At 36.2% G+C, this 27,603-nt stretch overlaps 1 protein-coding gene across 4 annotated transcripts in view; it reads right to left on the reverse strand.

Annotated features, from left to right (window-relative positions):
* Positions 1–27,603, reverse strand: part of CABIN1 (calcineurin binding protein 1) — a 119,935-nt gene that overhangs the window by 87,893 nt on the left and 4,439 nt on the right. For 2 of the 4 annotated variants that reach the window (XM_074886821.1, XM_074886819.1), the window contains exons 7-24: positions 27,294–27,474; positions 26,222–26,351; positions 24,357–24,506; positions 23,012–23,295; positions 21,779–21,947; positions 21,198–21,334; positions 20,589–20,806; positions 18,688–18,766; positions 18,266–18,453; positions 16,862–17,011; positions 15,473–15,667; positions 14,134–14,370; positions 12,488–12,641; positions 12,136–12,251; positions 5,072–5,233; positions 3,277–3,483; positions 2,738–2,883; positions 567–828 (exon numbers count right to left, since the gene is read on the reverse strand). In XM_074886821.1, the coding sequence (XP_074742922.1) occupies positions 567–828; positions 2,738–2,883; positions 3,277–3,483; positions 5,072–5,233; positions 12,136–12,251; positions 12,488–12,641; positions 14,134–14,370; positions 15,473–15,667; positions 16,862–17,011; positions 18,266–18,453; positions 18,688–18,766; positions 20,589–20,806; positions 21,198–21,334; positions 21,779–21,947; positions 23,012–23,295; positions 24,357–24,506; positions 26,222–26,351; positions 27,294–27,474 (3,165 nt within the window). Of the gene's footprint in view, positions 1–566; positions 829–2,737; positions 2,884–3,276; positions 3,484–5,071; positions 5,234–12,135; positions 12,252–12,487; positions 12,642–14,133; positions 14,371–15,472; positions 15,668–16,861; positions 17,012–18,265; positions 18,454–18,687; positions 18,767–20,588; positions 20,807–21,197; positions 21,335–21,778; positions 21,948–23,002; positions 23,296–24,356; positions 24,507–26,221; positions 26,352–27,293; positions 27,475–27,603 lie in introns of all 4 variants that reach the window. The other 2 variants (XM_074886820.1, XM_074886817.1) reach the window with 1 other exon arrangement.

Consider the following 27,603-nt stretch of genomic DNA (forward strand, 5'->3'; position numbering starts at 1 on the left):
TAACTGTAACTTTTTCATCATCATCACACATAAAGAGCTAATGAATTTATAAAAGCTTAGTCTATGAAAAATCTATCAATCTCCTAATTTTGATCTTTTGTTTAACTAAATAGCCCAAAAACACAGAAAAAGGGAAGGATGTCTTTAGATACAAGAGATGACATATGGACACAGATATCAGAGTAATTTCTGATCTTTTCACTGTTTAAATATGTATACATTTCACCTTTTCCTGGAAACATTGTATGACATTTACAGAAAGGAAAGGTAAATATAATTCCCCTTTCCAGAAGATTACAATAATTTTGTGTCACCTTTGAAAGATAATTCAAAGATCAGGCTCAATCTAATTTTACACAGGAAAAAGAAAGAAAAAAACCCTCTAAATGCTGCCTGACACCAGCAGCTTATATGAATGAATATTAGAATTTCCAATTTTACTAAGTAAACATACAGTCTAATATGTGGTATAAAGCATGTAAATATTTAATTTAAAAAGTTACTATGTGAGAATACATCATTTAAAAATATTTAAAAATTTCCTACTGCTCTCAGTTAGATCCCACCTGCTGCACAACTTCAGGGGGGAGTTCTGACTTCCACTGTTTAAGCTGTCGGGATGCAAAAGAATGTAGGGCATAGGAAATGGTGCCGTATTCGATCCACAAGGAGAGATTTGAGCTGTCAATCTCTAGGGCTCGCTTGAAGCAATTCAGGACAGGAGTAGAGTGCTTCCAGATTGGGCCATCACTTTTCAATTCATTAGAGTTCAACTTGTCCTGAATACGACTTGCTCGAGCCAAAGCCATGCCAGCCCATGAATCAAACCTATGCAAGCAAGAACATAACACATGAACAACCTCCCCCCTAAACATGACACTGAATACCACAGACAAGATCCGTTTTGTTGTATCTCCAACCTTCTCCTCCTTTCATGATATGCTCTTTCAAAACAGATTTCTGCATCTTCTCCTCCCCTTACAGGGGAACAGAGGCCATATAGGCTAAATCATACTGATTTTATTACAAATGGTTTCCTAATAAAGCACTGCCCCCAGTAACTCACACATGAAAAACAGATGAAACACCGTTTATTTGCCATGCAAAAATAGGATATCTATACTTCTAATGGCAGCACTACCACTGATTTCTTTTCTCAGTAACCACACTGTCCTGTTTAAACACTGTCACCCTTTACTTCTGCAGGCCAGCAGACAGCCACTATGACATTTTGTATTGTTGGACTGAACTGTGCATGATCTTTATCATCATCATCATCATTTTTCTACATAAAAATCACAAAATCCAAAATGCATTCATGTAGGAAAATTCTGATGAACAACAGATTGCTTATTGCAGGGACTGTTCAGGATCTAGTCCTGTGATTATTAGATCATTGACAATACAATCTGAAGAGTAGTTTCCATATTCCACAATCTCGCATTAGTATCTCGGGTCAGCGGCTCTGGAATTTTTCAATTTTACCATGATTCTAACATCAAAGGAATAATCATAATGTTCTCAGATTTCTGCTTGTAATTTCTTGCTGATATCAACTGAAAACCCATTTCTGGGTCAAGTGACCTCAATAATCAGATTCCTGAGGGGAATGGAAGAGGAACCGTAATACAGACATGTGAATAAGTAACATCTCATATGACTGGGGTATAAATACTATGCTACCACATAAAGCCTCTTCTGAGCAAAAGGTCACATATTAAAGTAAAAATGCATTCCACTCATTTATTTATGAATTTAGGTTTTCAAGTATCAAAGCTACAGAAAAATGGGGGGTGGGGTGGTAATTTATTAGGCTTCAAACAAAAGTTTTAACAATCTGCAAATCACAGTTCCCAGACTAGAAGATTCAATAGCATTAAACTACAGCTATTTCCTCTGTAGATTTCACATGTAAAATTGCTCTGTGCCTTCACCTTCCCTTTTGTCTCTTATGTGACTGGATTTAGAAATAATTTTCTTGTCTCAAATCTATCAAATGAGGGGTTTTGTCATTGACCCCGATCTATCAACTTCAAGGAGAATTAAAATGATAGCTAACATCTAATATGTAAACCCTATATTGAATCAGTAAATTTTAAGATTATTTAATTTCATTTTAGAAGACTGTTATTTAAAACATGCTTTATTTTTAAGATGAGAGCTTAATCTTGGTGACATTTCTAAGTTGCAAATTATCAAGAAACAGGTGGTTTAGTTTAAATATCACTTAAATATGTTACTTGACCCTGTATTCTCCGAGTAGTTCTCTAGTAGCAAGATCAATACTTTAAGAAAGAAATCAGACTAAACAGTTAATCCATTAAAGAATGCTATTTGTGCTATAGCTATGCTATGAAACAGTGACATTTTTCATTCCTTGTCATGTATGAAATGCCAAAACAAAGCACAAAAGGTGCAAAAGAGTAATATTGTCCTTGCCCTTCCCAGTAATTCTTGATTTTAACTTAGCTTCCCCCCTCCCCTTTCATTTTTTGGTTTTAATTTCAAAACAATCAAATATTTAACACCAGGTTTTGGTTTTTGTTTTGTCTGTTGGATTGTTTTAAAGATGCTCTTAATTATACAATCAACCCACCACAATGGACTGCAGGCGGGCTTTGTGGTTTGGGTTTTTTTAACTCCTAAAACCAAAATAAATATATTTTGTTGTCTGCTTTTCAGTACTGAAAGAAGTGAGAAGAATGAATGATGTGCAGCAGGATTCAATAATACTGACCTGTTTGGACAAATACAAATGTCATGCATGTAAAATTTAATAGCCTTAGACTGTTCTTTATTCTTGAAATGATAGTCCGCCAGAAGATAGTACAACTCAGTCACCACTGGTGGAGAATAGTCTGCACCATCCGGAAGAGATGGTGCCTGAAAAAAAAAAAAAAGGGTAAGGTTTACATTAAAAAAAAATTCATATTAAATGAGCTGCATGCTTGCTTCTTCCTTGTAGTGAAAGTAGCCTTTTCTTCATAGAATATGAAGGTATTGAAGACAGTGACAGTATTCCACAGATACGCAGAGCATTTACAAACACTAAAGAACATCTCATACTCACTCCGTATTAATCAATATTACATCTTGCTATTTCAAGACTAAAAGCTTCGGTAGTGTCATTCTTATTTCATTTAAATGCAATTACGTGAGGAAATTCAGCATCATGGAATAAATCATTGCCCTAACTATCTCAAAGTCAACATAAAAATAACAGTAATAATTTTTATTCCTTTCATTTATTTTTTTTTTATAAGCAATTAACTATACCTTGCTGCATGTTCCTTCAATATAGGCAGATACAGTATCTAGGCTCAGCATAGGCTTGTCTGTTCGAGGAACAATTGTAGCAGTCTTCTTCAAAAGATTGGCCAAATCAGCAGACACAGTACTGGTTTTGTAACTATCAAATTCTGGAAGAGTTTTAGGCTTAAAATATTCAAACATGAACAAAGCATCTTCCCATGTTAGATCAACCTGAGGAGGGAAGTAGATGAGAGGGGAAAAAAAATGATCTCAAATTCCAAAATTCAAAAGTCTACTAACAATGAGTTTCTATAGCTTTTCTAGTTCATAAGAATATACATATTACTCTAGCAGGAAACAATCCTCTCAAGAACAGAACAACTAAAAGCACCATTAATTTGTGCTGCTCACAAATGCAGCATACTGCTCACTGATTTAAAAGACTAAGGTATTGGGCTTATAACTCAGTGTATGTCACTGAAAAATAAAGCCATTCTACTTGCTTAGAAGAGTTGGTCAGAAGAGTTGTTTACAAACAAGAATCAGTTGCAAGCATCCTGAGTGACACTGAGGACACTGAGATCATGAGTAAGATATGGAGGAGAAAAGCTCTACACCTTCAATTTCAAGTTCAAGAAAGAAAAATAAATGAAATGGGAATCAGACAAAATTCTGAGACTCAAAAATCTTCAAACTCTCTACAGAAAGGTACCTTCAGAATTTATTTCTCATTTTCCCTTCACTTTTCCTTCTTGAAAAGTAAAAAAATAAATAAATTACAGTTCTCTTCTACCAGACTGAATTCTTCCCCTTTCATTGTTCATCTTATTCCTTTTTTTTTTTTTTTTTTTTGCTTCTCTACTGGGGAAGTCACATTACTAAAAAACAATTTGATTTCAATAAGAACTTTCTCATCCAGAATTGCCCAAATGTAACAGACTTTTCCTTTTTTGGGCAGAGGGTAATCTTATACTTCCCTCTTCCCTAGTTATTCCCATTTACTCATCATCTTAATTTTCTAAAAGGTAAGTTTCAGAGACAGAATTCACAAATATTCAATGAGTGATAACAGAACAGTATTTGTGTATTTTAAAAGGTCTGTTCAAAGGAGCCAGACAACTGTTTTGCTTGTATGAAACTGTTTTTCATTTATAATTCTATGATAACTTGCATTTGATAAATGCAAAAATCATCTGAGGCTTTTGAACAAAATCAGCGATGTTTCAAAGCAGAGGATTGCTGACCTGCTTTTTCTGTCCCCTCTTTAATACTACAACCGTTTTCCCAAGGCAGTCTGTAGGTGTTCTCCCAAACTCAACTGAATTTCGCACATTTCTCATAAACAGCTACCAGATATTTACCATCATAGATTTCAAAACAAGCTACATTATAGTTTACTTGCATAATTTTTAACAGTGACATTTTTCACTTTCATAAACTGCAAGGCTGGCTGTTAAGTTTTCTTCTCTCAAGCTGACTTTTTTTCTTTCTAATTTTCCTCAAACTCGAACTTCTTTCTCTGTTGAAAACAGGAAAGTCATGGCTCAATAAAATCAATTTGTCAATAGTTGCAAAATGGCAGACTACTGTGAACAAGACTATACAAGCATTTCATTTCAAATATTTGACCCTCTATACTCACAAAGGCTTCCATATTTTTAAATTAGTTTATTTTCTACAATACGTCAAATACATAAATTTTAAAATGAAATAAAAATAAACTTTCTCCAAAATATATTAAGGTGCATTAAAACCAAACAAAGGTGCATCTTTCAACACTTCAGGATATTCCACTGACATTTAATAATACATATCTTACCTGCTGTACTGAATGTTCTTCTAGGTACCTTGCTTTGCTTTTTTTGCTAGGGAAACCATATAAACAATAAAAACACTGTTCCAAGGCTGTTTCCAGCTCTTCTTTGTATGGATGAGTATCTTCAGAAGTGGATGCTACAAGTTCTTTCTGTAGTACCTGAACCTACAACACCACAAATACCAATGAAAAAGTCATCCGCAAGCTAACTGTCTGAAAGCAGATGATGAAAACAACATTAAGAAGCTACACATACTTTTCCCCAACTACAACCACATATTAACCATATTTCTGTAATCTAGTCTCACACGAGCAATTTCAATGGCAGTGTAACTGCAATAAAGTGCTTTTATTTTTTTTACTATGTTAATTCATGAACTCTTGTCTTTAATCAATGAGATATCAGCTTAATGTTTCAGACTTAAGATCATTCAAAGTTTTCCACTACACACCAAGTTGCTTCTGTGAATACAAACACTACAGTTTGTCAACCCTTGAATAAGGAAAAGGCACAGAAGAATTTCTGCCCTAATTCACAAACATCAATTTCCTCCGCATGGAAAAAGGGTGAAGGAGAGGACTTTGCAGAAAAAGAAGGGATGGGTAATGAAAATCTGGCTAGAAGGAATATAGAATTGCACAGTATGAATAGTACTATACAGATGGCTACACACCAAAGAAAGTGGCTGGATTGATCCCAAATGACTAAACACTGTAGCAAGTTGCTATCTTTAACTTCAATATTACAAGAAAAGGTACCCATCAGTAGCACATTTTGGAAGATGCTATTACTCTAAAACATTCATTAAAGAAAACTGCAACTGAATGCCAAAAGACAAAGGGTAATTCACTGAAAATTTTCACTAAGCTTCCTTAAAAAGCAAACCAAAAAAGAACACATTTCAGGAAGATATTTCGAAGTCAATAATCTTTGTAGTGGGGTTTTGGATCTTTACTTCAAAACCAAACCAAAAGAAAACTTAATCACTGAGGTTTAAGACTCAATTCCAACACGTTTCACTATGAAATGCAAATTAAAAAATGAAATATTTAAGTAGAAATTACATTCATAATACCTTACACATCCAACAGCAATATGGCGTGTGTGTGTCCTCAGTATCAGAGTGCACCTGTTTTATCTAAAGAAAACTCATTTGAGGTGGTAGAAGAGAAATGCTTCTATGGTCATTTGGGAGACTGAAGGGTACAAAAAAATACCAAGTTCTCCACTGTGGTTTGCCTCTAAAGTTTTAGTAAGCTGTATACTACCAGGAGAGTTCTGTTAACTTATAAATAATTTCCTCTAACATTTTTCCTTTGATAGAAACCATCAACTTTCATTTATTCATTTTAGTAAGATCTGACTTCTTCAAACTAGCCACACCCATTCCTCAACACACTGGTTAACTTAGAAGTTTCCTCAACTGAAATTTTGCAGTCATAAATTGAAAATGTAAAACATTCACCTATTTGCAATTTGTATAACAGCTCATTACTTCTACAGTACTTTAGCTGCCTGGTTCTCACCATTTATCATTTTTCAACATCTAGGATTGTAAACTCAGTTATTTATGCATTCGATGCATGCTACAAGAAGCTTCTCATCATGACTGGCTTTCCTTGCACTACAAACATTGCACATCATCACAACGCAAAATTCTGTCATTCTACATGTAAGATGCTCGTTTGTAAGTGCTAGGATTAACTATATGATGTTAATTCTCTTCTGCTTAAGAGATCTGTGCTAGGAACAAGGTACCATTTATTAACAGCCAAAACCCTGACAAATAAGAGTAAAGACAATTCTCAGAAGGCACTTCAATGAAATTTTGAGTCACAGCCATCATCTTTGAGTCGCAGCAGACACCTTATTTCTACTACTTTTCCTGTAAGAAACAACATTTGTACTTTACGAGAAGTGTAGATAAGTAAGTTGAAAAGGAGATATAAGCATCACAGGATACTGTAACAGAAGTATGATATTCCTACTTCTAGTATGTGATTTGTATAAAAATCACATCTAACACCAGTACCAGAATTCTCACTTGAACAGTGTTCAAAACAATCGCTTGTGTTCTTATTCAGCTTTTCAATTCTTGGCAGTAACCCAGAATTGTTCTTAATAATTCAGACTTTGACTATTGGACTTTGACCACACCTTTGTTTAACATTCCTGAAGCTGCCTTTTTCTTCAAATAATTAATCCCATTTTATCTTAGTCTTTCCTTACCCTTCCATCCAAGACCTTCTCGTCTCTGAAAACTAAAATATTGTGCTCAATAATACCATATTATATTTTAGTTTAAGTGGGTGATTCTGTGACTGACAACTGAAGATTTTGTTCAAAGTACCTGATGACATTTGCAAAGATCTAGCTGTAAATACATTCAGAGCTCTCAATTATCTGTAGTTTATCCAGGTTCACGGGGCATACTATCAGACTCCCCAGGCTGTGGATCCAGGCACACTATACAGACACAATTTAGATTCATCACTCGGGAGCACTGCATCTGAGGGCAAGCTTGAGTCTGGAAACAGGCCATCTATTTTCATGAAGCACAGTGCCTGAGCTAATAAGCCCTCTGGCCCCAAGGCAGATCCATGCAGAGGCAACTCAGGTGTATCAGCATTATGCTCCTAATACCAGGGAGACTGAGGACAGTAGGATGCAGAGATAATCTAATAGTTCCACACTGAATCAGCCTCAGTTCAAACACTGTTCATTAGCTCCAGCCCTACCAGGGTGAGTCGACTCCTGCAGAACCCCTCAGGCTCTCTGTGCCATCCTTCCCAGCTGTCTAAATTACTGTCCTAGACACACTGCTGCTCAAATGCAGAGGTAGATGGGCTCTGGCACTGAGCTGTGGCTAATAAGCTCCAGGGAGTGCTGAGAAGGGAAATTAAGAGATTCCTGAGCAGCTCTATGCAGAACTAATCATGATTTCCTCTTGGCTGAAGGTAATAAACCTCAGCGAAGTCAAGCTGAATCTGTAAAGTGCCACTGAAATATCCCTGTAGAGCACAGCCCAATGAGTATTATCTGGGTTTTGCCAACAGCCAGGCTACCCCCGACTGTCAGTTCTCTGCACAGCAAAAAGCTGACCGCGCTTCCATTTCTAAGCTAAGGATAAATGAGGAAACAGCAACACACATAGAAATATTCTCCTTCAACCATGGGAAATTTCTTTTATGGTGTAACAACTAGACCTCAAGGAATAATCATAAAAAGGTCAACAATGGATGGGTAACTCCTTTCATCTAATAATGCTACAGCATTACTGCCCAGACACCCATTTCTGGAGCATATTAAATCTTCTCACACAGCCATCTGAACAACCGAGCAAAGGAGAGCCCTCAGATGCAGGGAAGTGAAGGACTGAAGTAATTCTTCATTCTCATCATCTTTGTTCAACAGATGAACTCTGTATGTATATCTGAAGTTACATTTAGTTAATAACATGAAAACAATATAATTACTATTTTTTTCAGTCTGGGGTATAAAATCAAGGCAGGTATAATCAAACAAGTCAAATTTATCAACAGCAGAACAGCTAAATATATCATAGCTTCGGAACCAAATCCGGGTAACACCACACGGTCTGGGAGCAACCAATAGCATTCCAGATACATAAGTGAGGACAGATGATGGCCTGCAAATCTTTACTTCTGCTATTTGGAAAAAACAAACAACCAAGTTTAACTGCAAAATTCAAAACTGAATTTTCCCGGCTGACATTTAAATATGCTCTTTTTCACATGTTAAATAGTATCTACCTATATTGAAAATACGCAGACTTTACATCACACTTATAAATTCAGTTCTGCAAAGTGAGCTACTTATTTAGAATCACTGAGACAATATCAATATGGAATCCCACCAGGTTATTTTAGTAGCAGTTTTAAAGAAGTAACACTACAGTTTTTCTGAGCTTGTGAATGATGTACAGCACTATCAGACCAGTTGGTTATTCCTACTTCTCTTTCAAATCCTAGAAACAACATAAAATATTGGTGCAAGAAGCAAAACAGAGGAGAAAAATCAGAAGAAAACAATTATTCTTCTCAGCTAGGTAAGTCCACAGAACAATAGGAACTATGACAGGAAACAAACTGTTCTCAGATTTATTTTCAATTTTATATCAAACACTCAAGAGTTCATTTCTATTACCAGATTTTAGAAACCTGACTTCCACAGAACATAACTTTTTTATTCTAATACTTAGGTATGCTGTCATTCTTCTTACATTCATTATGCTTAATTTTTCTTTTCTTTAATATGAGTTCTCACAATTAATATTTTTGACTATCATTTTGATTACTGAACATAAATGAGCATGATTATTGCCTTTCTGAGAAAAAAATCACCCTTCAGCATATTTTTAAAATCAAAGACTATACCCACATTATTTCACTTAAAGGTCACTAATACTTGAAACTTGGTCTCACAGTCTCTGATGACAGAAAAATATCCTTAAAAATTTAATTTTGTTTTATACGAATTTAAAACACTTCAAGCTTCATCTGAAAGCAACAGTTATAGTATTTTTTGTTATAAAAATAAAAAAGTCCATGTACTGAGTTGCTCAGCTTTGCTGCCAGCTATCCACATCTCTGCTGCATCCGTTTTTATAATTACATATAATAACATCTTTGACAACATGATAAGGGATGTCAAGGATAATCACTCCACCCCTTTCAGCACAAATAAAGACTTCCACCCAAGTTCTTTCTGTATCTTGACCTACCAACATTTGTGTTCAGTAGAACAACAAAACAAAAATCAAAACCTACGAAAAAGCCTACAATGAATAAAATAAGTTATGCAATGCTTCACAAAAGCTTTAAAAAAAAGTCTTTTCTGCATTTTTACTTCATATGAATGATTAGATTATCCTTCAAAGCACAGGATGGTTATCTTTAGCAGTATCTAAATTTTGCATAACTTCAGAGGTATTATACATTATGAATTCATGACGAATTCAGCATTGTTCAACAGGAAACATCTGAAGTGGCTACATACGACACTAAGTATTTCCCTTTCCCTTTCCTCCTTCAGTCCTTTATTTTAAATCCCTTTTATCCTTATGTTATTGGAATGGGAGAAAAAAAAGTAGGCCTGAGTCTAATTGAGGCTGATTAACATACATGGGAGGAAGCAAAAGTTTTCATTGTCATGTCATGTCTGTCTCACCTATGCATAACTGAGTAGAATTCTGTTTCTAATACCTTCAATTATGAGTGTTAAATCTAATTAACTGCAAAATCCTTAACAAATATTTGAACTCTGCAGAAGTAAAGGCATGGTATACAAGAAAACTGGTCTCTCTCAGAAAGAAGAGCTATGCAACATTATTGGCAATCACTTTAACACCGTTTTTCCACTCAAGATATTTGGTACTCATTTCTGGGGAATTAACTGGCCCATTCTCCATGCTATGGTTTGGTTACTTTCTGGCATCACACTCCTTGTGGGGAACCAGGGTTGGTTATCTGCTCCTACAGCAAACTTTGCTAAGTGTTTGAAGAAAGACTGAAGTGCACACCTACCAGAACGCACTGCTGAGATGGCACACACCTCTTGCCCAAAGTTTGCCATTTCCATCCTGCCTAACTTACCTCCTGGTTGGGGGACAAAAGCCATGCTCACTGCTGAAATATTGGAGCAGGAAGCATGCTCCATCCACACAGACAGCTCACCTTCCAGCAAGACATTTGAGAGATAAGCAAAAAAGATGGGATTTTCTGTTTTGTCTGTTATTTTTCCTGACGTTCCTCATGCTCCCTCCCTCTCTCTCTAGCTAGTAGACCTGGGGTGATTGCTCACCTTCAACAATTGTGAGTTTAGAATTGTTACTCTTAATTCTCAGAAGACAGCTGAAAATTAAGTGTTCTTACCAAGTAAAATGCTATTTGAATATCTAAAATAAAATTTTGAATTTAAATCAGAGTAAACCTTTGCTGCAAGTAGGGCAGGGGTGTGGCTGAGCTACCAGACACAAAAGGAGAAGATAAAACTGGATATAGATTCAGTATTCAGGTATTCCCTTTCCACAGGTCACAAGCTGCAAGCACTTTTATATGTTCATTACCAAAAATAAAACCCAAACAACCTCTGATTTTACCACAGGAAAGAATATACAACAATGACGAATTACTATATTACCAGTCATCTTGATGAATGCTGATAAGCACCAGAAATTTTTGTTAGCTTCAAACTGAGGAGGGGAGACCTTATCACCATGTTCCAGTATTTAAAAGGTGGCTACAAAGAAGATGGAGACTCCCTTTTTACAAAGAGCCACATAGAAAAGACAAGGGGTAATGTGTACAAGTTATTCCTGGGGAGATTCCAACGGAACACAAGAGGAAAATTTTTCACAATGAGAACAATCAGCCACTGGAATAATCTCCCCAGGGAAGTGGTGGATTCCCCAACAATGGACACTTTTAAGATTCGGCTGGACAGGGGCTGGGCCAGCTTGTCTAGATCATGCTCTTGCCAAGAAAGGTTGGACCAGATGATCCTTGAGGTCCCTTCCAACCTCGTATTCTGTGATTACCTCTGTTTATTTTTAAAGAGCAGAAGATGCATCTTCCAAAGCTAAACACCACAAAATTCAAGTCATTCAACTGAAGTTTTATCATGATCAGTGGCTGATACAGAGCTGCATTTCTCCTAAGTACTCTGAATAATCACTTAACACTTTTCCAGTGCTTTCTCTTTCAGGGCAAGGTAGACATTTACTAATTCCCATTTAAGATGTTTTTATAGTACAGAGTTGGTTATCCAAAGGCATCTCTTGTCTGACAAGAAGTCCTGTTTAGAAAGCATACCAATGGTCTGCAATAACAAGCCTTTGCTATTCAAATTAAACTGACTGAAATGTTCATGCGTTTGCCTGGGAGAAGGAGGAAAGTGGATTTAAAAGTGTATTTTTAACATGAAGACAAGGCAATAAACAATCTAATATAACTTTGAAGTTGTTCTCTGCTTTGAGATGGGGCTTGGCCAGATGACTTTCAGAGGTCCCTTCCAACCTCAATTATTCTATGATGCTAACACTTACATAGAACTTGAGAAGAGCACCATCTGAATTGCAACACCAGGATCTTCTTCCCAAATACTCATGAGCAGTGTTCAGCAGCATGAGTGAAGAAGGCAACATAGGGGTATCAGGACTCACTGGAAGAAAAAGGTTGGTAAGTACTTAAGTAGCTCAGAAATGAGTTAAATCCAACTAGCAAACACTTCACCTGACAAAATAAGTTTCCTCTGTAATAAGAAAGTGATGTTTGCAAACCCCTCTACTCCCTTCAGACAGCAAGATAAGACAACAAACAAGTATTTTCCTATTTACATTCCAGAGCAAGATGGCAAGGAGCTCAGCTCCAATATGTAAAAGTGACTAATTAACCCACCTTCTTCTACTTGGTTCTGCTGCTGCTGGCAGCAAAGGGTTCGAAAAGATTCTTCCTCACACTGGATGATCCTGTGCAGGATAATCCATGGAAGCACTGAGGAGACGTATGGTTCTTTTGATTCTTCCTGGACTGCCATGCTGCAGTCTACGATCTAATAAAGAAACACACATTATACAAGCAAAGTGATACAAAATAAACATCAGGTGTGAATCCTTTCCAACAACCCAAAGTTGGTAATGTATTTCATCCTAAGGAAATAATCTAAAGTTGAGTCTCAGCTTCTCACAATGAGTGGCAGTAAAAGTCCTACAGATTAGATCAACTCATATGGGGAAAGGTAGAAGATCATTTCCCCTACCCTGACACTCCTCTTGCACCATCATTTCCCAATTAGTTATTCCTCTGGTAATACCACATACAAACAATTCAAAGCAAGCAAATGCGCAGCATAAATTCTTAGTGTTAGTAGGCCTCGTTACTGTACAAAAAAATTTATCTACAACCCAGCAAGGAAACAGAACTTAGTTAAAAATTCGTGAATTCTTTACCAGGTCATACAACAACTGTTAAAGACCAACTAGAATCATTAACAGATGCTCTATAACTGATATAACTGAATAAATTCTGAGCAACACAATGCCGTGTCATGGAACCGTTGTCGTAGCATTTCCCATAGACAACTGCCCATTTTATTGCCACAGTGCCAGAAATTTCTAAAGTCCTACACTTTCTTCACATTCTTTCACACATGCAACAGTTTTGCTGTTGGTATTTATGTAGATGAAAAATCATATTTATTATTACTACAGAAACCATTTAGGATAATACTCTGATGTCCAGAATTCCATTACATTCCATAACATAGAGACACACATGAAACTTTACACAATGAGAGTATGATTTTGTGAGTAGTGAAGGTCCTTGGTTTTTACTGAACTAAACACAGATGTAAAAGTTGCAAGCACAGTGAATTTTGACATTAACTAGACTAGCTTAACAGAACTGAGAGTCTGCCATTTGTTACCTGGACTGAAAAATATTCATTCAATAGTTTTAAGGTCTGAAAGTACTTTTTTTAAAAGGCTAAAATCAGCTGTATTCATAACACTAGAAACAGTCCATACATCACTTTTTTCCCTGCACTCTTCTCATCACCCTCTCTGTTTTTACTGGAAAAACCCTTAGCTTGGCCTGCACTTGCAAGCAACTCTACCCTGTTCATCAGGCTTATGGGATCTTGCCTTCTGGCCCAGAGCACATACAGCCAAGATCAGTGCCATAACTTACAAACTGCACACAGCCAGCTCAAACAGTCTTCACATTATCACCACTTCAAATAGTGTAAGAAAGTAGTGTTGTTCCTTGCGTTATCTTACTACCGTTCCTTGATTATTTTAGGCAGCTTAGTGTTTGAAGGTACCTGCTATTACTGATTCTAGCACAGGTGTGCTCAGTGCATCTCTAACATACTGAAATGAAAATGAAGACTGTGAAGGTAATGCTCATCTTCTCTCAACCCTCCCCCAACAAATATGTAACCCAAAACATCACTGCGAGTGGGTGGCAATTCAGACAGCAGCTGTATCATGTCTGAAGGTCTGTAGCACACAATACCTCTTTCTTAGTGCAAGTGAACAGGTTACCTGAATCAGGTTGTTTGTTAATCGAACCAGGCTTGGTGTTACAGAGGAGTCTTTTAGGATGGTGTTGACTGATGATAATGAAGTATCTATTCCTGTGAGCAGCTGTGTTACCGTAGCAACCCACTCTTCCTTAGCAGAGGCTGTTGTCGTATTAATCATCTGCTGAACTGCTTCATTCAAGGCAACTTCTGAGTGTTCAAAGCATTGCTTGTAATCTTTCAGTTTGAGCAGGGAGTCCTAGGGAATGTAAATATGAAAAAAAAATATTATAAGGATGAAGGGTTTATTTGAAACCATGAATGTACAGCAGGGCAAAGCAATACACTATATATGGTTACTTTGGTTACTTTAATGAAATGGTAGCAGAACACTTTTAAACATGACATTAAAAAAGGATAATAGGACGTGCATGGAGCCTGAATGACAAATATACAGGTAGGATCTAAATTTCAAAAAAATCATCACTTAATCCTCCTGCTTTAATATGAGATGCAAGAAAAAAAAAAAAAGATTCAGGAAAGGGGTGGCCATAGGTCTAAAATTCTCATGACATGCAGTTGAATAGAGGGCCTACAGAAACAGGATTTGGATCTTTATAATCTTGTGCTAGCATTTTATTACTTCATAAATAACAACATGCAACTATAAGGCTAGCATCCTCCCGCTTCTTTCTACTCTGCCAAGTTTGGCATGGAGGCTGTAGGATTTGGTCCAGTCCAGTTAAAAGAGTATTGATCTTTTTCTGTGGAACCTTTTATTTTTTCTTCCCCAAAGAACCCGACAGGCTCAAATTGTTCCTGTAGCTGAGCTCATTGGTACACTTATTTTCATAGTGTCAAAAGGACTAGATCTATAGCAATTATATGGGATGTAGCTATCAATAGTTTGTCATTCATGCAGGACAGATACACTACATCGTAAAAATCATTCATATGCTAGATAACTTTTAAGTTTCAGAATGGTTGTAAATTACCATATAGTTAACATCAGCAAAAGCAGGAAGTATTCACAGCACATGCAGATAGCATGAATCCATCCATAAGATCTCTCTGCAAATGATTCAAGTTTATTTGAATTTACAATTTTTCTGGCCACTTCATGTAGGCCTCAGACATCTTACATCTTTAGCCACACTCTCAGTTAGCAAAAGCTGGCGTATTGCTAATGATGTCAATAAAGCTATGCTGGTCAGACCATTCACAGATTTAGTTCCACATTTTGCTTTGTAAATAAGACTCATAAACCATTAACACCCACTCTAGAAATCCTTTCATCCTGTTTTCAGGAATAAGTCTTAATCCCTTATTATAAAAGATTTTTTTCAAGAAACAAAACAAACCTGTAGGAGAAGCAGCTGTGCTGGTCTCTCTGGTATGGATGTTACAAATTCCAGATGTTTTGCTCTGTCATAACCATTAAAGCATAATGTTGGACGAAGCAGATGCACTACTGCATTATAATCCCCAGCCTCATACAGTCGCTGGATCTCTTCCAAAGACTGGCATCTCTCCAGAGATTTTAGGTTCTTTTCAATCTGCAAACATTACAGATGGCACAATCCAACTTTCATTTTGTCTTCATGTACATTTGACTACTGACATTTCTCCTAGCAGTTTAACTGTAAAGCTATGTGAACTCTACAGCTACATCCAGGAATATAAACCAGGAAAAAAACACCTACTATGTAACACTTTACCCATTCCACAGATTTTTAATTATTACATAGTACGTGACTTTAGTGCTATGATGACTAGAACTTTTTTGCCTCAAATCCCAGAATCACACATTTCTACACTGCAAGAATGCATCTATCAGATGAACTTCAAAGTGAAGATGGCATCTCCTGTGTTGGAGTTCATCCCCCAAAACTGCATCAGAAAGAAGATGGACATCCCTTTAAGTGTACACAAATGGTTACATGGAAAACAGACTGCTGAAGTAAAGAGCTCATTAAAGCAAAGGTGCAATTTATCTTTAAGAACAGAAAATAAAACATTAATCTAATCATAAAATGGTTTGGCATGGAAGGGACCACGGACAGGGACACCTTCCACTAGACCAGGTTGCTCAAAGCCCGGTCCAATCTGGCCTTAAACACTGTCAGGGAGGGGGCAGCCACAACCTCTCTGGGCAACCTGCGCCAGTGTCTCACCACCCTCACAAGGAAGAATTTCTTCCTTATATCTAATTTAAATCCACCCTCTTTCAGTTTAAAACTGCTACCCCTCATCCTATCACTACACTCCCTGATAGATCCCTCCCCACCTTTCCTGTAGCCTCCTTTAAGCCCTGGAAGGCTGCTATAAGGTCTCCCCAGAGCCAAAGATGCCCTTCCCCTTCTTTGACAGATGGGTCCCTCAGCCCCCAGTAGGCCACGTTTCTCATAACGAGTCCCATGGTCTAAGGAGCCAAACCGCTGTGGCACCAGTCCCATAACCAACTGCTGATTTGTTAATAATCTGGTGTTCTACATGCAGCTGCTCTAATATTTTTATTTTGCATAAAAGCAATCTTAAGTTGTACAGGACCAACAGATCCAGAAGGTGTCTTTTTGAAAAGGAGATGATGGCCTTGACATTGTCATTAAACTACAAACCTGTCCTTCCACTCTTAGAAAAATTCTGGGACAGATAGAGTAAAGTTCCATCACAAAAGAGCTAATTCATAGATAATCTTTGAAACTGGGAGGGATGGAGTGGGGCGAATACACCTGCAAATCAATTCTTACCTCTTCTAAAGAAACAACAGAATCAACATGTAGATTAGGTAACCGTATTACAATGCTGCATTCATTGCCAGCTTTAGCTTGCATTGTAGTGGAGTTCTGTAGCATTTCAGTGCAGATATCATAGTTTTCAAGGGCCTGTTCCATGTCTCCCTACAGAAACAGTAGAGAGGAAACAAACAAACAAAAAACCCCTAGAGTTCTGTCTGCAGTAAGGATTTCTAAAGCATGTAGAAAATGTTTAAATTCAATGCAGGCACTGCCAGTGTGACTACTGCACATCCTCCTAAATAAAAAACAAATCCAACTGACAATCTCAAATTTAAAAAAAAAAAGCAGCAAATCTTACCAGTGACTTTAACAACAGATAAAACAAATCGGAGAAATAGAATTCTGCTCGCGTAAATTTGAAAGATTAACTTGGATTGCTAAAATCCCTTTCCTTCAGAACATGGAAGAGTAAATCAGTAGAAATAACTCTTCCATTTGTGCAAATAAAAACAGAGTCAAGAAACATTCTTATATTCTGCAAAGTGAATGGATTCTACTTGCTTTGTCCAGCTGAAGTAGATATTGAAGTTGAGTGGTCAAGAATGGAATGCAAGCTGCACAGGCAAAATATAACTGTATATCTAAAGAAAAAATGGCAGTAGGTGTAAAGGAACTCTCATTTTTCCTCAAGTAAGTTTATTAGAAAGGAATCCTTAGATACAAAAAATAAAAATGGAAGGAACTGATTAGTTCACACTTATGAAACTGACTCACATTATTAGTTGACAATTGACTTAAACATAATTGATGCATAAACAAACTCTTTGATGTCCTGAGGAAGCAACACCTGAAGGGAAAAAAAGTCTGGGATCAAATAAAATTTCTTTCAAATTATTCCCTTAGTGAAATGTTTAAAACCCTCTGCTTCAAAATCTGCATATTAAATTAAATGTCTCCAAAAGAAGAATCATGCTACCTTGAAAAAGCAGAGGGGAGAGTAATTAAACACAAAGTCTGCTTCAGCTGGAAGCTGCATTTTGAACTGTCTGGGACTTTGATAGTATCCACTAGTCCAGGTGCCAAAAAAAATCCATGTTCTGCAGCTACCCAATACTACTCCAAATAACTTTGGTTCAAATTTTTTTTAAGCTGAACACAAGCTAATTTAAACAAAGAATTACATATTACATATATCTGAATATTAGCTTAGCATGTGAGACCTCCTACTTCATTTCCACCTCTACCCTCAGGGATAGTTAATTATATTAAAAAGTAAAACAAAATCACCATGTTTTGAGCTGATTTTATCCACATGCTTAAATGAGCTTAAATTCTCAAATCAGCTGTAGTATCTCTGAACAACACTGATTTTAATTTAGAAAAAGTTTTATTTGTTAAACCAAATGTAGAACAAACCTGCAGTGCTAGAAAGCGAGCTTTCAGCCAATACACTCGAGTGACAAATTCCATCCAGCCTTCCTCAAATAAATCTCGCTGTGAGGATGCAAATGACAGCTGCAACAGGTCTCCCAAGAAATGAGTTCCTGGGAAGTCAGGACCAAACTTTCCATTCACAGAGGCAGCAGGGCAATTTCGTGGAGAAACTGCAAATCAATTAATTACATGTTATCATAAAGGTACTAACACCCCACGAAAAGAGTCCCACATACTAGTATTTCAAAAGTACTGATCTACTTTAAGGCAAGCAATTGACAGACCAAGAAAATATAGATCTGAAAGAGACTCATTAATAAAAAAATCCAATGAATTCCTGGAAACATTTCTTCATATATTGTAAGTGTTTTTAGAGTCTGAAGAAAGTAACACCCAGTTCTCACCTGCAGAGCTCTTCCCTTTCATCAACAGCCATTGATCTAATTGTAGTTCCATGCAAGAAAGGCTCATCAACATCATATCCTTAGAAAAAGTATAAAGATATCAAAAAAAAGCATACAGAAAAAAATACATTATAAGAAGAATGAAAAAAAAAAAATCACCACTACATTTGCAATTTACTTCAAAGAAAACCTTCAACTTGTCCTCTTGGGATTTCTATTCCCAAGCTATAACTAATTCTTCCTCTGTCTTGAGGTATATAATAGCATTTACAAATCAACAGGTACAAAACAAAACAATACTTAAAAGGACCATTAAAAAAAGTAAAAATCTCAGCTCATAAAAGAAGTCAGTCAGGACAGCATTGCCTGATGCTAGAAAAAAGTGACATCCTTATTTTTGTATCTGGCTGAAATAAAACTATATTAAATTGCTAAACCATGCTAAAAGCATGTTTCCAGAATATAGCAGAAGTACTGATATTTGAGAAAAAAAGTCTATATCCTATATTGTTTCCAGTATTTGTCTCCAAAAGACTGAGCATGTACTCCAGTCTTATCAGCTTATTAATGCTTGCTGGATAAAGTTCAGGAGTATATTAAAAATCACATCACCATGGATCTCTGCCAGGTAGTTTTGTGCAGTGAAGAATACACTATTTTCTGATTAAGTTCATAGGAATAAGAGCTACAGGTCCAGCTGTAAAAACCAGATGCTTGTGAAAAGGTTCAAAAGTCCACGTTACCAGAATAGCCCCTTACGATCTTAAAAAACAGAATTTATTACACTCAAGGTACTTGCAGATAAAGTTTAAAATAAATTCAAGGACAAGCATGAGGACAGTGATTTTTAATAGTATAGCTACAAAGTCTTGAATTTTTAAATTTTTACATACAAGCAAGCAGTTATGCAGTCATAATGAGAACCAAGGGAATAATTTATAAATATATTTACATTTGTTTAAAAAAGGGTATGTATATATGAAAAATATACAGAAATAGAAAAGTCACAGGATGTATAAAAAAATTTAACATCTGCTACATAGCAATACTTTGTTTTGTAAACTAAGTCAACAGAACATAGTTTTCAGAACTCATTTTTCATTTGCAAAGAGTAGAAACACTGTTGATCTGAAAAAAAAAAAATTTCAAACTGCAGTCATACCAAAGGCAAATAACTCTCCAAATGAATATACACTGCTAACATTGAAAAGATAACATAGGCAGGCTCAGTGGACAAAAAGTACTGGTTTTATAATTCATCTTGACCCATCATCTTGGGTCACTAAGATGGTTTAACATTAATTTAACGAACTTACCATTTTTTCTGTTTGCATTTGTGAAAACTACATATTTATAAAGGTAATAAAATGGTGACGCTGGGGGGGTTGGGGTTGTTTCTGTTTGGGTTTTTGTTTTGTTTTTACTGTAAATTGCAGGTTATTTTTAAACTAAAGCGTATTTACTCTAGAGCAGAAATACTGACCCTCAATCAGGCAGTGTGAACAGAGCAGCCTCTCTACTCAACTGATGACAAAACTTTGTGTAGTATGAGAAGCAAAGGGAGGGAAGAAAAAGAAAGAGCAACGACAGTGTAATTGAATAAAATGTATTTGCATCTATAGTATTTACATTAAGACTATACACATATGTGCATATATATGTGCACATCTTGTGTATGGGGTATATTTGCATATAGCATCACCCAGATATGTTCAGAAAGAAACAACTACGTGAGCTGCAGTATACCACAGTTCATGGAAGATGCAACAGCTAGGACACGCAGCTCCCCAGACAGAGCTAAGCAAAACCTCCGTCTAATTGCTGGATTTCAGGTAGGTACTTTTGGTACACAGAGAGCAACAGAGCAGCAAATAGAAATAAAAGGAAAAGTGCTTCGTTACCTTGATATGCTGATTACTTGAGTCCCTCAGTAATGGATTGGGAAGACTACTACTATGCTTTCTCCAGCTGTTATAGATACTAAGGACCACCTCACACAAGCCAGGAGGCCACTTCACTAGGAACTTCTGGCTGATGACTTTTAGATATCTCATCATCAGCTCCAAGATCCCACCATTGTTCAGGTTATCCAGCAGGAATTCATGAACGTCCTGCTTTTCTGGAAAGCAGACAAACACAAAGCCATACGTGTTTAAGGTCAAGGCAGACTATAACTTGAAACAAGTAAGTTTCAACAGTGTTTTACGCACTAATCTTGCAGCAGGTCTCCTGTGCCCCATACATGCAGAATTAAGTTACTGTATTCCAACCTGTTTAAATGGGAAACTCCACACAACAGAGCTCTTGCACACAGTAATGAAGCAGTCCCCAAGACACAAGAATATCACACCTGTTACCAACTGAGATATTTCTATGCCATAAAATTATACTAAATTTAAAATAACATATACTTCTGTATCTTCTAAATATGATGGGAAAATACAGAAAATAAAGCATACAATATGGAAGAAACAACAGAGAAAGAGTGAGGGTTATAACAAAATCCTCACCAGATTCCATAAATGTTGTAGAATCAAATGACATTCTATGTGGTCCAACATGCTGGAAATTCTCCTCTTTGATCTCTGACTGCACCTCATAGTTATTGAAAGGGTCCTCCTCCTCCTCTGGATCTAATTTTCTTAATCTGTGTGAAAGGGGGGCGAAAACAACAGTATCAACAAAATCCTCATTCTTTCTTTCACTAGTCAGTGAACCCTAAACATGGCACACTGAGCATATTTTAACAGTGGAAGTACATTAACTGAAGAAAATTCAGAGATCTACATCCAGTTCCCAAATTTTGTTCAAACCAAGATTACCTTGTTTATCTTATCTATTTTGACATCTGCATTGTCCTCTACATTGATTTCACATTGATAAAAGCTTTCTTATTTTTTAATTAGTTTTTAGTAATTGTTACTAAAACCAGTTTTATTAAATTTATGAGAAGACAATGCATCACATCTGCTTCAAAAATAACATGGGTCTAGTGGTTTTAAATTGGGGCATATCAATCTAACAAAATCCAAACAGCTTCTTCTATTTAGTTCTTGATACTCTCATAATGGAAGTTATTGCTGTACAGTACCTGGAAGGAAGGAATTTCACCAACAGCTCTTGAAAGTCAACCTTCTCCTCTTTTTTACACTTGGTGTTCCGGACTCTAGCAGATCTCCTTTTTGCTGTTTCACCAGTATCTTCTGCAATTCTCTTTCGCTTCACACCTTTCTTAGATTTATCACCTGCAGATGTGTCACCTAGAAACAGAATTTAACACACACACACAAAAAAGATACTGACAGGTTAAACTGCCAAACAAAAAGCGGATGATCTTGTTTATTTAAAAAAAATAAGTTATCTGTGGGTGACACTTTATTTTATTCTACAGCAACACCTGAGATTCATTGGTTTCCTTCTGAAGACAGTGCAAAAAAATTAAAAAAATAAAGGAAGATGTCACTAATATAAACTGGTTATGGCATTTTGCATAAAAATGCTGGTCTGAGGCAAGAGGCAGACTTAGTGAAAATTCTGCATTTCATTATTCATTAGAATTCATTATTTTAGTCTTCAAGAAGTTTCTGAAATGGGAATCAGAGGAGTCTGCCTTTAACTCCAGAAACACATATAAATTCTCATGAATATCAACAAAATACTGGTAATTCCTTGATAGTTTTAGACATATAAATAGATGTACATCTACAGTATAAAATATTCAAACCTCTTGCTACAGATTTCAAATAAATATAGCTGACACCTTGGTTCTCTCAGGTTCTTAAAGGTTACACATAAGCAGAAAAATAATCCAGTCATCATCTTCTGTCAAAGCTCAGTCATTCCAAGGAGCTCAAGACTCTTCACAACATTAAAAGCTTGATATGCATCACTAATGGAACAGAGTCATGATTCTCCTAATCTTAAAGACTGAGAAACTGAAGTATGAGTCAACAGCACAAAACCAGAAGAGGTTACATAGTCCTGCACTGGAGTAACAATTCAGAACAAATAATCAACCTGACTCAATTCCATTAGATAGGAAAGTAAGTCCACTGTCCTGAACACAGTCCTATACCTTAGTTAGGAATCAGTGATTTTCAGGCAGTTTAGGTGGCTTTCCTTTTCTAATGTGAAGGGTTAACAGAACTTAATTTTATAGAGCTCAACTTCACTTTTCCTATCAGATATCATACATATGCTGAAAAGGTTCTGAATCCACTGACATGCAGTTTAAAGACAGCACTTCCCAAAGAATTCTGTAGTGCTTTTAATATCCAGATAAATAGGAAATATCTTGAATCTTAGACTGAAGTACCTTGCTCACCTACAGTAGCTCCTGGTTCCAATGAATTCTGACTGTGACTCGGAAAGTTAGGTGTCGTTGGAGTAAAAGGTAATACAGGATCTGGCACTGTCACCACTGGATTAGTGCTGACAGGAGTTGGCTGAATAACACTGACAGGAGTAGAGGTAGGAGAAAGAATCAGATGTTGAACTGGGTCTCTGTATTCCGAGAGATCAATTCTCTTTCCCAGACTGGGTCGAGGAGGATCACACGTTGTAAGGTGGTGATACATGGCAAGTAAAGCTTCTCCTAAACACTTCCACCTGCATGTGGAAACACAGTGGCATCACAACATTAATTCTTGTCACATTATTTTCTAAATTGTATTTACAAACCTAACAGCATTCAATATTGTTTTTCTCCAACAGCTAGAGCAGCTGTTCAGTGGGAGAGCAATACACGTTTGAGTGTCAAAGTCTGTCCCATGACTAGAAAAACTGGAGAGTATCTTTCTATATTTTCTGTCACATGGACCACTTTCCGGCCTGGAACAGAGGTCCTTAGGAGCTTTTCTTCTAGAATACACCACTTAGAAAAACAAGAAGAAATGTAGCAGCAGATGAAAGTTTTCAGAGGAAACTAGTGAGTTGGTTGCAGTAGGAAGGAAATGGGAGTCAATAATGTACCTAATCTCAAAAAATGTCTCTAACAAAAAAGGTCTGTGCAGTAGTTGCTGAGGAAATTACTCTATACTGAACCCTAAAAGAAGTAGTGTCAAAGGAACCATTTTCAGGTTCTGCATTCAAACAACAATAAAAAAAATCTCACCCTTATCCACAAGTAGAAGCAACTTCTCTGCAATAGGACCTACATGCGGAGTCCATTAATATTCCATAAAAATATGTGCAATAAAAAAAACAAACCAAAACCCAATCCTTTATGCCCTAATAAAGACATATATAACAACTTATTAGCATTCTTATATCTTGCTGCAAATAAAGAACTGTAATTTTTTCTGAGTTTCCATTATCCCAATTGTAAAAACACTTTTTAAAAAGCTAAAATTTTGAAGTTCATATACAAAGTAGTCATATATGAAAAATCTAATAATACAGTTAGAATGACTGCTAAATCCCCTTTTTTTTAAAAAAAAAACATCACTGGTTTTAATTCAAAGGTTGAAAACTGATAAATATGGGGTTTATACTAAAATCGTTAAACACACCAGACCAATTTATAAATTCATAAAATATGAAAACACTGGGGGGTTGGTTTGTTTTTACAAGAAAAAAAAAGTTTTCTGAAGAAATCTGAAGTGCATCACAGTTGTCAGCATAAGCGGCTTCAGAGAAACTTTTTAAAAAGAGAAAATACAAAGACGTACGTGAAAAAGGGAATTGGCTGGACTAGTCTGAGGTCTGGTTCTCGGTCACGCACTAACAAAGCTTGTCTTTTCTTACGTAGCTCCAGTGCTTCATCTATGATTCTTGCTGTTTCAGCTTCACTCACATTTACATTATGGATAGACATGTCACTAAGAAATAATAAGAAACGAAGAGAAATTAAAGTGTGTGTTTGTTGTTGTTTTTTTTTTTTTTTTTAAAGCCTGGGGAGATTCATTTGATATCCTCCTATAATGTAACCAAAATAAAGTGTCAAAACAAGCATTCAAATGCCACTATTTTACAAACTTTATAGCATGCATATTAGAAGTGTTCACCATCTGAAACCTTTGTTCTGCCTTAAAAATTACGAGATAAAGGGAGATTGTCCTATTTTGTTTTCCAAACACTGAGAAATGAAAGGAAAGCTGGAGGTTTTGGTTTCTGGGACAGAAGCTTTTGGTCCAGAAAAAAAAATTGTACAGCTGAGAAATTCCTTTCACTCTGAAGTGCTGTTTTGAGTAATTCATGTCATCATAAATAAAATTCGGAGTTGAAAATTGTCTTGTATAGTCTGAGTCTAGGAATGAATTCTTGAAAGTGAAAAATAACCCACTTTTTCAGAGATATCACAATCCAGAAATAAAAAACAAGTGGCTAAAAGCCCTGGCTTAGTTCAGCATGTAACTCATTTTAAGAGCCAGACCTAAGGCAGCTTAATAAATCAGGGTCTCTATGACTAAACAGGACTTTCTTTTAAAGGGTTACTGCTATACATAGAATCCTACAGCCTTAAAATTTAAGTTATCCTTTCTCTTCTGTATCTTCTAAATACTCAGTATTTTCACATTTTAGATGTTACAGTATAGTAGTCTAAAATGTTAAACATGTTTTTCACTGTTTTACTGCGTAACTTAAGGATGCATGCTAGGATACACATTCCACTTCCATTTACTACACACAACTTACACAGGGTACTGATGTTATCTGCATATGCAGCAATTACTGTATTCAGTGAGAATGAACTATAATTAAACTAAAAATTTAACTTCTTTCTTGAATTCTGCTGACCATCACAGCAACATATTACAGTATCAGAAGCAGCTTTGATGCTGAATGTGCAAAGATCCTGTAAATTCCATGGGTCTCTACTTTCTTTTCCTACTTTCCTTCTACCCACTCATACTATAAAATCCACACAGAAAGGGACAGTCTCCTTTGCAGAGCTACACAATACCAAATTTTTAGCAAAAGTTTTACATATTGCAATTAAAAAAGTAATAATAAAGGACTAAAATCTCAAACATAATATTGCAAAGTATTTTCAGTATTTGCAGTGGTCTGAAAGCTTAATAAACTAAGAATTTCTGCATCTCGGGTACTAGTGAAACATACAAAGTCTTCTGACTGTTCTCATTTGTCAGTGAAAATCAGCAAGACTCCCTGAAACATACTGATATGAGAAAATTGTATCAAGTCCTAAATTTGTAACTGCTTGGAAAAGCAGTAACATGTGTGGGGTTTTGGTTTGGTTGGGGTTTTTTTTTGCTTTTTAATCAGGAAAACTAAAATTAATGCTGGAAATATCAGCTGCAAATAAGCGAAATAAAACAAAAGATGATCACAAGAGATCTAGGTATTTGCAGTAGCAAATGGATTTTTTTGCCCCTTTTACCTCCCTCCAGAAGTAATTACTGAAGCATATTCTGTCCGCAGCACCAACACTTAACATTGCTTTATTATTTAGAAGGCAGGTCAGCAAGATATTGTTATAGTTTAAAGCACTGTATCTCACCAGCTTTTCTGAACTACCCCAAACCCAAAATTTATGCTCCAAATGCAGTATATACTACAAGATGACATTCACCATTTGAGGAACATCCTTAAGGAATCTTTCCGGAGGCAAGGCTGCTCCTCAAAGATCTTCTCCTTCAGAACCAATCCTTTGCTATATAGACAGTCTTTTTCCAGAGCTTTGCAGATAAAGTACAAACATGCTGACAGAGAAACAGAAATCAAATGGTCAATTGCTGCTTGGGTTCATTCAAAGCTCCCATTTTCATATACACCACAGAACTCCAGCTAAATATAACATTTACATAAATGAGACCAGCAGCTTTGTAACATGTCAAATAATTACACGCATACAGTTAAAATAACCTGTAATGTCTTCCCAAGTATTATATCCAGAAGAAGAATATGATTAATTTTGTTTAAAAGATGTACTGCAAACATTGTTTATTTACTTTCAAGACTCCATTCCTGCACAAAAGAAATTAGAATCATAAAGCAGAAACACAATCGTTTACCATTTTCGTGTTATCAAATGTCTTAACTGCAGATTCCATTAGTGTAACAAGCAATGTATCCCACCAGGTTTTTGCTTGTGTGGGAAATTACATGAAGAGAATTAGGGCCATTCCAGTAGGACAAGCCTAAGGGATCAGATTCAACATTTCTGCCATCTTGCAACTTCTCTCCTAAACTTCCTTTGAATCAGCTCATCACTGGACATTACTCAAATGTAAAATTTTAGGGTCAGTTGTATCAACTGCTGTAACTACAATTAATCATACTAGGCTATTAATTAGACTGTAGTTTTATACCCAAATCCTGGAACTATGTAGCTGGAAATAACTAGAAAGACAAAATCAGCATATGTTGAAAGGCAAGAGAACAGTCTACAGGGAAACTTCTTGCAGAGGCTGTGATCTAAGAGACCACAGGCATTTATTTTTAGGGTAACCAGAATTGATACAAACCATCACATTTTATCATGAAATAAAAAATCTCTATGATGATGTAGAAGTCTCTATCATACCCTAATGTATTGCTTATGCAAGATACACTTTCTCCTATACAATTGCACTGTTACAATTTTTTACTGATATGTGAAGTTAAACATATCTTGAGAAATTTTTTTGGTGTACTGTACTTACTTGTGTAGTCACTGAGTGTGTACAAGACTGTGATAAGGTTATCTAAACAGGGCCAGTGATCAGGATTACACCTGAGACCTTCTTCAAAAGCATGACGAGCCAAAGGTAGGCGGATTAGTTTTATTGCCACACGACCAATTTTGTACCATAGGTTGACATCAGTAGAGTCTAGCATTACAGCCTAGAAAGCGTAACAAACAATATTATTCACATTTCAGACATGCATAGCAACTTGTCTACAGGGATTGGCACTGCTTTAGTTTTCAGCAGGGTCACTACTGATTTGGGGACTGAATGGTGGACCAGTTAC

This window comes from Strix uralensis, chromosome 17, assembly GCF_047716275.1.
Source record: "Strix uralensis isolate ZFMK-TIS-50842 chromosome 17, bStrUra1, whole genome shotgun sequence".
Classification (NCBI taxonomy): Eukaryota; Metazoa; Chordata; class Aves; order Strigiformes; family Strigidae; genus Strix; species Strix uralensis.